Genomic DNA, 15,000 nt, shown 5'->3' on the forward strand with positions numbered 1-15,000 from the left:
CCAATAAGTCTTTACAAGCATGACCACTTTTTTTGGCCATGGGTCAAAGTTTGGCCACTTTATATTTGCGTGCGTCTTTGTTTTCCTCGTCACCCTCATCTTCTCACTCCCTCTCCCATCCCACTCAACCCTCACCTGCTCCCCTCCTCCCATCCTCTCCTCTCCTCCCACCCCATCATGCTTCTCTCCTGCTTCAGATTCAAGCAGAGACAGTAAGATTCGTCTTGCCTTCTCTCTGATTCAAGTGTGCCCCAGAGGTTGGCTGCCTCTTTGCAATTAATGCGTCGCCTTCTTCTTCAACCTCGTTGATGCCTGTGCCTGTCGACTGTGTGTTTTCACCTCTTTGCTCTCGTCAGTGAGCTGTGTCATCTTCTGTCACCCTTGTATTTGCATACATGTCATTGTTTCATGCACGTTGCATTGCACTTGTCGAACTTTGTCATTCTGTTTCTCTTTTATTTGCATACTACTACTCGTTGCTTATAGGTATTTTAAATGTTGCTGTCCACAAGACTTTGTTTTGTTATCTTTTCCTGTCTGCCTGTCCATCAATTAATGTGTCTCTGCCTATCTGCTTGCCTGCACGTCTGTCTGTTTGTCAGCCACCTGTCTGTTTGCCTGTCGTTCTGCATGCCTTGTTGGTCTTATCTGTCTGTCTGTCTGTCTTGCATATGTCTTGTATTGTCTGTCTGCCTGTCTGTCTTCCTGTCTGTCTGTCTGTCCATTTCCCTGTCTGACTGTCCGTCCGTCGTCTTCCACAGAGCATTACAGCAGTCGCGCTCAAATGGACACGCAATCCATTCCCCACCCATGGGAGTTCCACCACGGAAAATGGATGGCGGATCTTGAAAGTGTGGGAAAAGGCACTAGTGGCTGGGGAACAGAAGCCAGGGCTGTTCTGTCTGGCTAAGCGAGCAGACTGGTGTAGATGGGAGCACGCGCCAGTGTTCTGAGTGCTAACTCAACACTGAGAGAGTTGTGCCAACCGGAAGAGTGTTAAAATTCGAAATCTTGAAGCGGTGACACTTTATACTGCTGAAATGTTGTACACTCTAAATTTCCCAGCATTGTGTCAATAACACTCACAGTGAGTCAAATTCAACACTCATTGCGTTGGTCCTACTCTCTATAAGTGTTGACCTGACACTTGCAAGAATATATTGCGGAGGAGGAGGATGATGATGAAGGCAGCCCTGCTCCTGACCCTCGCACAGTTCCTCGGGCCATCTCCGGGGAACGAGCCAAGACAGATGGCTTGTTAGAGCTTCTCCTTTGTACGAACAAAGGGTCCAATTAGGGAACCGCTTACAGCGGGAGGGAGAGACCTTGGGGCACCCATGAGCAGTCCAGTGTCACAACGAGCGAGCCCCCATAAGAGAGGATGCTTCTTCAGCCCTCTGCTGAACACTCTACATTGCGAAGATTGGAGTGGAGAAAAAAATAGGAGCTGTCTGTTGTTGACCAGTCCAGTGTCGCCGAGCCCCCATAAATGGGGATGCCTCATACGTTTCAGTCCTCTGCAGAATACGCTCAAAAGATTGGAGGGGAGAAAAAAAATATGTTGTTTGGATAACATGTGTCTTGATTTAATTTTTTTCCCAACGCTTTTCAGTCCAGTGTAGCGGTGATTTTCTTTATCCTTCTCTTTTTCTTCTGTTCTCTTTTCTTTTCTTTTCTTTTCTTTTCTTTTTTGAGAGCCTGTTCCATGGCTGCTACTAGCTCTCCGTAGGGAATGTATCCAACAATCTTTTTCTTTTTTGCTGACAGCATCTGTTTTCTGTACAAATTCTACAAATGTGCCCTTCATGCTTACTGATTTTGGCACTCGTCGCACTGCAAGTCTGTCAAATGTTTACACCTAGCTCATCAACATCAACTGTCAATTGTAAGGGTGTAACTGTATACTAAAATCACGGTTCGGTACGTACCTCTGTATTGGGGTCACGGTTCGGTACATTTTCGTCACTGTATATATAAAAGAAAAATACATTCAAACTGCTACTTTGGGTCGGAGATTTCATCAGTGTAAGAAATAGCACTTTTCTCAAGGTCTCACAAAGAACAAGCCTCTACACCTGTTTTTTCTTGCATTCTCTCTCAGCGTTCTGCATGAGCCACTGTATGTAGTGGCAGCATAATTTAAAAACATGAACAGATTACCCTGTCTGCCTTTCGGTACAGCACTGTTCGGTTCGGTACAGTTCTGTTTGGTTCGGTACAAATACAATACATTGTACCATTGTGGCCTAGTCAATTGTTGTAATAACAATAATAAAATAAGATTTGCCCAGAATGGATGCGAGCCATCTTGTCAGGGCTGGTGACAGCTTTGGCCGGGCCTGAGACAATGTCATCCAAAGGGTTCCCTCACCCAGTACTGGCAATGTAATTGGGATACAAATTAGGGCCCTCCCTATCACTGGGCTCGGGACAACTGACCCCTGTGTTGACCCTGTCTGCCTCCCTGCATCTTGTGCTTACCATTATATTGTAATGGTCAGCTGCTTACAGTGGGCCAATAGTGGTGGGAATTCCAGTGCCCATGTGTGCAAAAAATGTGAACTTGCACCAACTGCTCCTGAAAAATTCATGATGCAGGCCAACAGACATACAACATTTAACAGCCTCAGACAATAGTTATTTTATGTCCAAGGCAATTTCATGCTGTGTCTCACCACCACCATGGTGCAATTTTGCCTCTGTGGCTACCACTGAGCCAATAAAATCCAGTCAAGTGTGTCATCACTTAATACAACAACAGCGTTCTTCCTTAATCCGTTAAATGAACACAATGTCTTGATACACTAGATAATAGCAAGATTCAACCAGATATGACATTACGTTTATTTGTATCATGCATTTCATACACAGAGGCAGTTCAGTAAAGCGTAAAAATGATATTTTCCCTTAATCCCTGAAAGGACCTCAATGTTTTGATAAGCAAGACAATAACAAGAGATGGATGGTGACTATTTTCTGACAGAAATTCCTAAAAATGTCAAATTATATCTAATATGGTCTTGCGAATTTGATAACTTGTATCGGTTTTTACGGCTTGGTGCTGTTGTCTCTCAATTGTATTGGCTAATGCATTATTAAATTTGGCCATGAACTGTATATTTATTCATGTTGGTAGCATACACTATATATTAATACATGCTGTGTGCATATAGAGTAGCTTATGTATATATGTGACAGAGGGAAATCATTGATTATTCTTTCTCTAACATTTTTTCTGTAATGTGTGTGTGTGGGTTCACACTTCTTACTCTGTTTGTGTGTTTGTGCGTGTGGGTATGTGTGTGTGTGTGTGTGTGTGTGTGTGTGTGTGTGTGTGTGTGTGTGTGTGTGTGTGTGTGTGTGTGTGTGTGTGTGTGTGTGTGTGTGTGTGTGTGTGTGTGTGTGTGTGTGTATTCCCTCCCCAGGGTGCTGAGGGAGCAGTGGATCAGAGCTAAGTACGAGAGGAGGGAGTTCACTGAGGCTGGGAAGAAGCTGACCTACGAGGAGGGTGAGTGGCTTGGCCATGTCCCTCGTGTGTGTGGGTGTGTGTGTCTGTGTGTGTGTCTGTGTCTGTGTCTGAGTGCGCGCGTGTTGCGTTGTGTTGTGTGTGTGTGTGTGTGTTCTATGTGTGTGTGTGAGCATCTGTGTGTGAGCATCTGTGTGTGTGTGTGTGTGTGTGTGTGTGTGTGTGTGTGTGTGTGTGTGTGTGTGTGTGTGTGTGTGTGTGTGTGTGTGTGTGTGTGTGAGCATCTGTGTGTGTGTGTATGTGCGCACCTGTGTGTGCTTGTCTGCAGCTCTATGTGTGAATGTGTATGTGTACCGGTAGGTGTGTGCATGCATTGCTTGTGTTTGTGTGCGTGTGCGCATGTGTGTTTTTGTGTGTCTGTGTCTGTGGCTGTGTGTTGAAATATGTATATATGTGGGAGAGGGGAGTTTTTTGATCATTCTTTCTCTCACAGCTGACCTATGAGGAGGGTGAGTGGCAGGGCCATGTCCCGTGTGTGAATATACACACCATACTGTACATAAATACATACATGTATATGAAGAGCTCTTTTCCAAAACGCTATATCCACCATTTTTGACTTTTTGCATTTTAATGTTGGAGTTGACTGTTAAGAAGTTCTATCATCCATATGTGAATTGTTGCCATTCATGAGAACATACTTTTAAACCTCTATAAAAATGTATCTTGCAATGCATTTCAATGGAATGCCCAACACAAAAATGTAAATTTCCCAACATTTTATAAAATGGATATATCTCATTTTGGAAAATGAGCTATAAAGCTAAAAAAAACTCTTCATATGCAGGGTGCGATTTTTTAAACCCTTCTGGTTTTGATATCTCCACTTTTTCTACATGATTTGCATCACAGCAGTGTTAATTTCGTCAGCTTTTTTAAATTTAGTCTTAGTCTTAGTCACAATGACGAAAATCAACTTTAGTCAAATTTAGTCATTGCCTTCACAATTTAGTCTTAGTCTTCGTCTAAATGATGAAAATTAATTTTAGTCACAGTCAAAGTTTTGTCATTTTAGTCAACATTTCACATTTTCGTCATTTTAGTCAAATTATTACACAAATTATTACTAGACAGCCTATTGCAGCAAAATTATATTCACATTGTTACTATCTTATTTTCCACCAAAACCCTAATCAGTCCTGTAAAAGTAAGTTCAACAGCATAGAACAAAGGATCATTAGACACACACACTTCCAGGTGCAGGTTGCGCTCTCTCTCTCTCTCTCTCTCTCTCTCTCTCTCTCTCTCTCTCTCTCTCTCTCTCTCTCTCTCTCTACTCTCTCTGATTATAAGCTGGTGCGTATTATTTGCTTTTGAATTTGATCACGTAGGCTACAAGCTCTTCTTCACCTGATTGCAGGCAGTGGGAAGACCAGACATCCCAATGAAGTCCAAGAAGTTTCCCTGATATTTGATAGTGGCTCCCCGATGGCCGCGAGTCAGATAAAATATTCCTGATTTTAGACTATGCAAGTTCGCGTTATTTCGATTGGCAATGCGGGACAGAGAAAGATAATGGCTCGTGCGTCATTCCTGGAATACTTCAAATAGATTACGCGCACTTCGTAGGACGCCCTGCAAAAGTCCTGGGGAAAAAGTAGGCAGTTGTTCTATGCAGACTGGACGACAGAAAGGACATTGACAAACAATGTTTGAACACCAATGCTGTATTGTTTGTCGGGATGTTGATAAGCATCTCCAAGTTTAAGCAATGAGTTTTTAGAACTTGGGATGTCTGGGAGACGCTATTGTAATACGCATCGCATGGAAGGGATGCCGACTGCCTTGGGTCTTTTAGCGTTGCCCTCGACAGGAACAAGTTTCAATTTTCCGCACTTTAAACCCTGATCGCCCACACATTGATTCTTATCAAAACTACAGTAGCAGTGCCTCTGTTTAGACGACTTAAACAACTTTTCCCCTGTAGCGCGCGCATCCCTTAAACGTCTCCCGGTGTGTCTGATCTAAATAAATGCATGAATCCGATCTTCATGATTTACTTGCAAACGGCCTATTCATACGGTTAAACAACCAATATAGCAAACATTACAAAAGAACAGACAACAGACGTCGACGTATGCGTAAGTGGAAAGGAGAAGAGAGGAAGCTCGAGGAGGTTTAAAATGACAGCATCAGAGGAAGATTGGCGCGAGTGACGGTAGCACTATTATCATGACTGCACAAACACACACGTCTTCGTTATGGACAAAAGGGTTGTTGAACATGTTTCAAAATTAACACTTGTCTCAACGTCGGCTCTTTCTTTTTCTCGTTCTGGGAAACATTTTAGGGCCTAAACTCAACTGAACAGGACTCATCTGCTATGGACTAGGCTACTGCTGATTGTGCCGCACCAGCGCCAGGCACTGCCTGCAGAGACAAACAGGGCAACAGCGTGATCTTCTATGAAGTTCAAGAAACGATAACAATTACAAATTAATTTTAAACAATTACATTTTTAATGTCCATTCGTCCACGGCTTGTAAATTTCGTCTCGTCTTAGTCTCCTTAACGAAAATCAATTTTTATTTTCGTCATATTTTTATGTTCTGGAAGCAATTTTTGTGCGTCATCGTCACGGGAAAAAGGGGCATTGCCGAAATATTTTCGTCATCGTCCTGGTTGACGAAATTAACACTGCATCACAACTTTATGTAATTCCGTTGATATTGCTTAAAATCTGAAACCTATCCCCCCTTCTGGTTTTCCGATAAATCGCACCCAGTATATATGAATGCATGCATGCATCTGGTTGTTCCTCTTGTAGCCTCACTGGGTGTTTGCTTATTGTTTGTTTATCTTCAGAGGTGGCCAAATTAAGAGTGAACGTAAATCTATGGTTAGCACATGATAGCACACTAGCACGTGATAGTAAGTACATAGTGTAGTATATTACTTTAAGTGGAAAGAATATGTGTTATGTGTATGCTATGTATTTAATGTGTTATAGTTTTAGTTTGGTCCCAGTGCTACTCTTGTCATTTTAACAACTGCTGCCATTAACACCACTAAACACCAAGGACCACAATGGAAATAAGCTTTCGAGCTTTATTGTGCTATCCTGACTCTCTGTTTTTTTTCATTTAAGTATGTGGTGCGGTTTATATGAAACTCAATCATGTATTTATTTTATTTATATGAACTGAAGATGTCAAATAGTTACTTGTGTTGGAAGGAAACTAGCAGGTTTTGGTTGTTTTATGTCTACTTTTACTTTGGCCACCTCTGTGTATCTTTGTGTGCTTGCGTGCATGTGTGGAAAGCTTACCTGCAGGGAGAGTGAGTGGCTTGGCCACGCCCACGTCCCTGGCATGGGGTGCGTTCCAATATGCGATCTTGCTTCCTCCACTTGTGCTTGTGGCCTCGCCCAGCCTCCTGGCCCCTCCTCCGTGGAGAAAACAATAAAGTTTCCCAGCTGTCAGCCTAGCCACAACAACTTTTGGGGGACTGTTTTTCATTCACCATCCAAGTCTTTACAATTGAGCTTTTGCAATATATTTAAATATAATGCTGTTGTCAGTGATGTCATCATGACATATTACTTCCTTGTACGAGGCCACAAGCACAAGTGGATGAAGCAAGGTCGCATATTGGAATGCACCCATGGTGTATGCAGAATACTGTACATAATCATTCACAGGTTGCCTCTCCCCATGCTCTGACTGGAGCAGGGGTATATTCTGTATGTTCTAGTGTACGTTGCATCTTGGAGTGTGGTGAAAGACAATTCCAATGTTTCGTGTAGCGTTGTTGATAACAGGAAATGTAATTGCAGCATTACACTGTAGACTTTGACAGACTAACTCGCTGACATCTCTCCTTGACCAACCAGGAACAAGGGACGGCATGCTGATGAAGAGGGGGCGGGACAACGGCCAGTTCCTCAGCAGGCGATTCGTCCTCTCCGAGAGGGAAGGAACACTGAAGTACTTCACCAAATATGATGTAAGTTTCTGGGGCTTAACTGACGTCGTGGGCTGTATGTGTACACACACTGTGTAAATAAGGTGGGTGTTTCCGGCCTGTATGTTTGAATACATCATGTTTTTTTCCCCAGACACGAGACACCGCAAGGTTTTTGTAGTGCAGTAAGGCAACGCACTAGCAACGTAGCCTCTTTGTGCCAATGGAGCAAGCCTATATGCAGTGGCAGTTCTAGACCAAAACTGCCTGGGGGGCAGAGGGCCGACGTTGGCCCAATGTGTTTTTAGGAGGGCACATTTAATGAAAAAACAGGTACAATATTCTATTTCATATATTTATGTTATATTTAGATATTTCAGTAAAAAACAATAAGATTGACCTGTTCAGTACAGGGGCTGCAACAGGGACCAGGAGCAATTCTACCCTGCCCCCCTTCTAGAACCGTCTATGCCCATATGTGGGGAGCTTAGAGCACTGTTTCTCAACCTTTTTTTAGGCGAGGCACCCTTTCAGTTCATGAAAAAGTTCAAGGCACCCCAAACCAACAAGCCAGAACATGCCATCACATCTGATACCACACAAGCTTAGAAAAGTAACACATTTGGAGACGTCACACGTCCTATGTTCGAAGTTGCAGCTGACTGGGGCGACCTATATTTACTTATTGTGCGTAAATGGCAGAAGAAAGTTTCCACTGACTAGCATTAAGTTATCAATTTAGACAAATATATATTATATTGCATAATTTATTTTTCAGCCACGTTTCTGCGGCACCCCTGAGGGGGGCCCGCGGCACACCAGGGTGCCCCGGCACCCCTGTTGAGAAACACTGGCTTAGAGCACTGCGCTGCGCTACAGCACCCCCCACACAGTGGTGGACAAAGTAAAAGTAAAAGTTAAAAAAAAGAAACACAGTTTCTTTCCAACACAGGTAACTTATCTGTGTAAAAGGTAGACCAATGTACTTGTCTCATGATAAGTTGATTCTGCACAGGTTGGGTTGAGGTTGTGGTGGGTCCTTGTTAGGTTTTTATTGTTTTTCAGTAATGACATAGTCTATCTCAATAGGTAGTTAAATGGAGTAAACGGTGTAACAGCTATGTAATATCATGTGCTAATGTTGTAATTACACCACAAAAGTACTTTTACATTTTCTTTGTCCACCACTGCCCCCACAATTCAATTGTGTCATAGGGGGTACCTATACAGGCAGCTTCAATGTAAGCTTGTTATGAACACGCACACACGCGTACACTATACAGCTCCCAGCTCTCCCTCTCTCAAATGTGTACTCTACAGCAGTGTTTCTCAACCTTTTTTTAGGCGGGGCACCCTTTCAATTCATGAAAAATGTCAAGGCACCCCAAGCCAACAAGCTGTAACATGGCATCGCATCCGATACCACACAAGCTTAGAAAATTAACACATTTGGAGACGTCATACAACCTACGTTTGAAGTTGCAGCTTACTGGGGAGACCTAAATTTTCTTTATTGTGCGTAAATGGCGTAAATATTCATTTAGACAAATATGTATTATATTACAACATTTATTATTTAATACAACATTTATTTATCAGCCATGTTTCCTCGGCACCCCTGTTGAGAAACACTGCTCTACAGAAACACAATTAATTTCGTCATTAGTGGGAGATCCACTGTGTACTACACAGAATGGGTTCCTGGGTTCCTGTTGCTTGTTCCAGGCTGCCTACAGTACCTGCCTTGGTCCCTTTGACCCAGTTATAAGAGCGGGCTTATCTAGTACTCACAATGGTGAGGTTACACTGTGCAGCTTTCGAAGCTGGGTTAATTAACTGTTACGTAAGGCATGCACACACCTACACACACTCACAGAGCTGCAGACGTGCACACACACAGGTGTACACACACACAGGTGCACGCACACACACACACACAGGTGCGCGTGCACACACACACAAACACACACACACACACACACGCACACACACACGCACACACACACACACACATACATACACACATAGGAAACAAAACACCTTTCTCAACACACACACACACACACACACGCACGCCCACACACCCACACACACATACACACATACCTCCTCCCCCATTTTCTAGGCCCTCAGTCATGAAATTCCTCCTCCTGTAGTTCCTCCTACCCGTAGGCACGGCGTGTTCAGGCAGAACACACACACACACACACACACACACACACACACACACACACACACACACACACACACACACACACACACACACACACACACACACACACACACACACACACACACACACACACACACACACACACCGTTCACTCACAGACTCTCTCTCTCTCTCTCTCTCCTGGCTTTTTGCCCGACCCACTGTAGCGTGGAGCCTGCACTTACAGCTCCCATTCAACACACACACTGACAGACACACACATATACACACACGCGCGCGCGCACGCACGCACGCACGCACACACACACACACACACACACACACACACACACACACACACACACACACACACACACACACACACACAGCGAGTGAGTCCGGCACACCTCACCAAGCGGAGAGCTAAGCTGCCGTCGGCCGTCACAGTGCTGCTGCTCCATACGGCAGCACAGCAATTCCCTCAATAAGTTACCCGTCGGTTCACGCGGGTTAACCGCTGACACCCCTCCTGCCACCAGCGTCAGCATCAGTTCACAAGAGCAGCACCCCCTCAGCAGGCGCTGCAGTGCGGTAACGGTTGCGGGCAGGGTTGCCAGATGAGGCTGGTGATTTCCAGCCCAAAAAATGCTCAAAACCCGCCTGGAAGCACTAAATCCCGCCCAATTCTATTGATTTCTATGGGCAAAATTGGGCGGGTTTTCCTGCAAAATGTCATTTTTACCCGCACAAGGTCATCCTAAGCAGCCCAATTGGGCGGGAAACAGCCCAATCTGGCAACACTGGTTGCGGGGCAAATCACAGACTGCACCATCACAGGGATTTAAGGTTTTTTTTTTCTTTTTACTTTGGAGGTAATCAACCATCACAATCGCAGGACTCCAGTTGGTGCAGTGCGGTACGTTTTTTTTGCCTCTTTTCCACTGCCGTTTTTCTGGAAGGCCTACAGGTCGATACAGCGCGACTCGCCCGCCGCAATTTGCTCTTTGATTGAGCTGTGTCATGCCCAATTGAAAAGAAAAACGTGGCGGCCAAGTTGCACTTTCTCGAGCTGTAGGCCTACCAGAAAAACTCTCAGTGGAAAAGCGGCACAGGTGACAAATCTCATCATTGTTCCGTGATATCAGTGATTCCAGGTTTTTTTTCTGTCTTTCTTACTTTGGACTTAACCAACCAAGCCAACAAGCCATTCAGCAAGCAAACTCTCCTTCTTCTCCCCCTCCACCGTGACACTGCAATTCCCTCAATAACTTTTTCTTGGGTCAACAGTACATTCATCAGCATCTGTCCACGACTTTCTGCCGTCGATGCAGTATGGTTGTTGCAAAACACAGATTGTGCCATCACAGTGATTGCATGTTACAGTAAGGTACACTACGTAGGACGGTGGCCAGAGTAGGTGTTGCGACTATGCGTCACAGTGATTGCATGTAAAGGGGCACTGCATAGGGTAGTGGCCAGAGTAGGTATTGCAACTAGGCGTCATAATGATTACTGTAAAGACTATTTTTCACTTTCGAGGTAATCAACCCTCACAAGAGCAGGACTATTCAGCAGCCAAACACTCCCCCTCTGCGGGACCGCTGGAACCAAGACTAAAATTGTGCATACATGCACTTCATACTCATAGTTAAATTTCACATACACTCTTTCCCATCATATTTATCTGTTCAAATGTGTCTGCACATCCTGTGATACAGCAAATTTCATGTTCAAGTAGTGTTGCACTATACATTAATGGTGTATGTGCCAACTGTAATACACATTTGAAATGATCTCGCGGGCAGAATAAAATGGTTCCGCGGGCCAAATTTGGCCCCCGGGCCTGAGTTTGACATCCCTGCTTTAGCCCTATACTGTAATTCCCTCAGTAAGTTTCCCATCGGTCCACTTGGGTTAACAGTGCACTCGTCAGCACCTGTTCACAAGAGCACGACATTCTCCAATCGATGCATAGTATGGTTTCAGCAAAAACACAAATTGTGTCGTCACAGTCATTTAAGTTTTTATTTTATTTTAGAGGTAATTAGCCATCACTATAGTAGGACTCCAACTGGTGCTGTAGGGCAGTGTTTCCCAACCTTTTTTGTCTTGCGTACCCCCTAAGCCTCTTAGTTGTGCCATGAGTACCCCCTAATTAATTTTCTATATCATTTTCTCTGTCCTGATGTGGCTGCTCCATACATTTGTTATAATAATAACACTTTTCCAAGTACCCCCTGCAGTGTGCTCGCGTACCCCTAGTGGTACACGTGCCCCTGGTTGGGAAACACTGCTGTAGGGTACAGGTTGCGGCAAATCACAGAGTGTGCCATGACGTCAAAGCGACTCAAGAGGTATTTGTCTTACTTCGAAAGTAACCAACCAAGCAAAAAAGCCATCCAGCAACCAAACTCTGCTCCGCCTCTTCTCCCCTTCCATCCCAATACTGTAATTCCCTCAATAAGTTTGCCGTCAAAGTACTACAATACATATGCAGCAAATCACTGATTGTGCCGTGACGTCAAAGTGATTGCAGAGTTTTTGTTGTTGTTGTTGTTGTTGTTGTTGTTGTTGTTGTTGTTGGTTTACTCTTGAGTTAACCAGTAAGCCATCCAGTGGCCAAACACTCCTCCTCAACAATGAAACATATGATGACATTCAAATAATCTAATATGAGCTACGTACTGTAAACTCCAAAACTTCACTCTGTCTTGCTTCATGTATATCCCACTGTCTTGGAGAGGCCTCTGCAGCGGCATGAGGACCGATACCATTGAGGGGGAGGCCAGGCCAAAGATTCCCAAACAGTTCACCGGGCCAATACTCTGTAGTATGCCTATGCCATATGGCCGATCCAGCCCTCCTCTTCTCTCCCTCCAGCTCCCAATACTGTAATTTGGTCCACTTGGGTTAACACTAATACCTGCAGCAGCAGATGCTCACAAGAGCAGGACACGCTCTAATACAGTAAATGCAGTATTGCAGTATGGTTAGTCATTACAGTCGTTTAAGGGGTTGTTGTTTTTTTTACCTGGGAGTTAACCAACCATCCCACATTGTAAAGGTGGGTGCATAAAAATATTTAAGTTTTACTTTGGGTGTTCAAACGCACCAGATTTTGTAGGAAAAATTCACTCTTCAAGTCAGTGTGTGTTTTTTTCTCCTTACACACCTCCCAACCAAACACTCCCCCTCTTTCTCCTCACTTGACTTTTCCTTCTGAATTCCAGCCACCTCTATACCACTCCCCCTTATCAGACCAGTGGTGCAGTGCAGTCACCAATCCCTTCTTCTCTTTCTTTTCCTCCTTCACTCACTCCCCCTCTTTCACTCACATCCCCTCACCCACCAGACTTGGGGTGCAGTCCGCTGCCTATACTCTGACCGATTGCCTTTTAAAGAAGCTCTAGCATAGACTTGTTTGGAATGCAAATATTTTTGCATTTTTCTCTTATTGGGGATAAAGCTGAGGTAGAAGGAGGTGAGAACTTCAGCAAACAGACAGAATGCTGAATGCATTTTGAGCAAGGCAAGGCAAAACAGTTGTATTTGTATAACACATTTCACACACAAATGCTGTTCAATGTGCGGTACAAAGAAAATTTAAAAATGACATATAGAACTACAGATGAAATCACAAGAGCATGGCAGGCGAAATATAAAAATGAAGGCCTAAAATGACAGGAAAGCTGCAGAAAAGAGTTGTTTGGGAATGCAGATAGAAGTCAAGGTAGAGGAGAACCCCCCGCAAAAACGAAAAGAGCTGTTGGAAGGAGTGGTTCGGCAATGCAGGTGTTATTGAGTGTTGAGTGTCATTGAGGATCTTGTCAATATGAGGGACTGCATTATTCTGAGCTGACAGCAAAACTGTCCAGTCCACCCTGACTTATTAATATTGACCTTGTTGTAAGGACGGCTGTGTGACCAACTTGTGGGGAGCATAGCACTCGTGCACGTACGCCTAATCAAACACACCTCAACGAGAGGAGTGCATACAAGTATGCGCCGCATGTTTTTATAAATCTGAATATTTTTGTGCATTAGAAAACACTTTTGCGTCAGTAAGGTTTGTTCGTCCGCAATGTTTAGGGAGAGTTTTGAGCCAAGTGTTATGAATGAGGTAACACCCCAGGTATTATTGGGTTCAATGATTTTGTCAATATGAAGGACTGCATTATTCAGAGCTGACAACACTGTTCACCCGTATTGTTTGCCATTAGGTTATTGAGGATGAAGAAGTTAAAAAATGGTAAGAAGGTAAGAAATTCAGGAGAGATAGACTGCCTTTTACGGAGCTGCGGGAAGGAGAGGTTCCGCAATGCAGGTTTTATTGAGATCAAGGATTTTGTCATTGTGGAGTTCAGTTTAGTTTAGTTTAGTTTATTAGGATCCCATTAGCTGGGCGCAGACTCAGCTATTCTTCCTGGGGTCCAACAATAAAATCACACACAGTTAAAAGTTCTACACAAATCTGTACATTCATTTAAGCACCATACATTGAAAAGAAAGAAAGAAAAAAAGAAAGAAAAAAACATTTAATATAAACATAAATTACTATAATAATGGTTTAAGACCTTGTGACAAACATCTCTACCTCTGCACTAACCTAGTTTATATATGATAGGCTCAGATGTTTTTCACCTGTTTTTTAAAAAACACTTTACTATTCAATATAGTTAATTTGGTTGGCAAATTGTTCCATGCTTTAATTGATCTATATTCAACAGTGCGTAGAAAAGCATTCGTACTGTATTGCTCTTTGGGATGCTCAGTCTCCCTGCTGCTGCATGCCTTGTGTTGTATGTGTGAATATCACAGCTTTTACAAGTAGTACAGAAAGTCGCTGGGCAAACTCAAGTCAACCCACCCTGACTTTTGCCATTTGGTTATCGTCCTTGGGGGATAAAAGCTGTGAAGTTAGAGGTGGTGAGAACAAGGTTGTTCGATGTTCTAGGTTGTTATTTGGCAGTCGTGGCTCAGTGGTTAGAGCACTGGGTTGGCAACCCAAGGGTTCCCGGTTCAGTGCCCGACCGAACCACGGCTGAAGTGCCCTTGAGCAAGGCACCTAATCCCCACATTGCTCCCCGGGCGCCGCTCAGCAGGCAGCCCACTGCTACGGACTAGTGTGTGTACTTCAATGTGATTCACTAGTCCAAATGGGATAAATGCAGAGAAAGAATTTCCCCTACCTAGGGGACCAAAATTGGCTCCAATCCAAATTGGATTGTGATACAGACTGTACTGAGCTGCATCCATGACTTGAGGTCTCTGACAAACTTAAGTTAGTGGTGGTTGTGTGAGAATAAACCTTTGCTGGATGTCTCAACCATCTGCGAGTTGTCATGGAAGTTAAGCATCAACAACAGCATGTCTTTGAGGGAGACGGAGGAGTAAAGAAGGGTTTTAATCCAATCTAATG

General features: G+C 43.9%; 1 protein-coding gene across 1 annotated transcript in view; it reads left to right on the forward strand.

Moving 5' to 3' along the window:
• Positions 1-15,000, forward strand: part of zgc:92360 (uncharacterized protein LOC436988 homolog) — a 54,363-nt gene that overhangs the window by 19,241 nt on the left and 20,122 nt on the right. Inside the window, exons 4-5 of the mRNA XM_063198900.1 lie at positions 3,426-3,508; positions 7,359-7,471. Coding sequence (XP_063054970.1) covers positions 3,426-3,508; positions 7,359-7,471 — 196 coding nt within the window. The remainder of the gene's footprint in view (positions 1-3,425; positions 3,509-7,358; positions 7,472-15,000) is intronic.

This window comes from Engraulis encrasicolus, chromosome 1 (genome assembly GCF_034702125.1).
Source record: "Engraulis encrasicolus isolate BLACKSEA-1 chromosome 1, IST_EnEncr_1.0, whole genome shotgun sequence".
In the NCBI taxonomy this organism is placed as follows: Eukaryota; Metazoa; Chordata; class Actinopteri; order Clupeiformes; family Engraulidae; genus Engraulis; species Engraulis encrasicolus.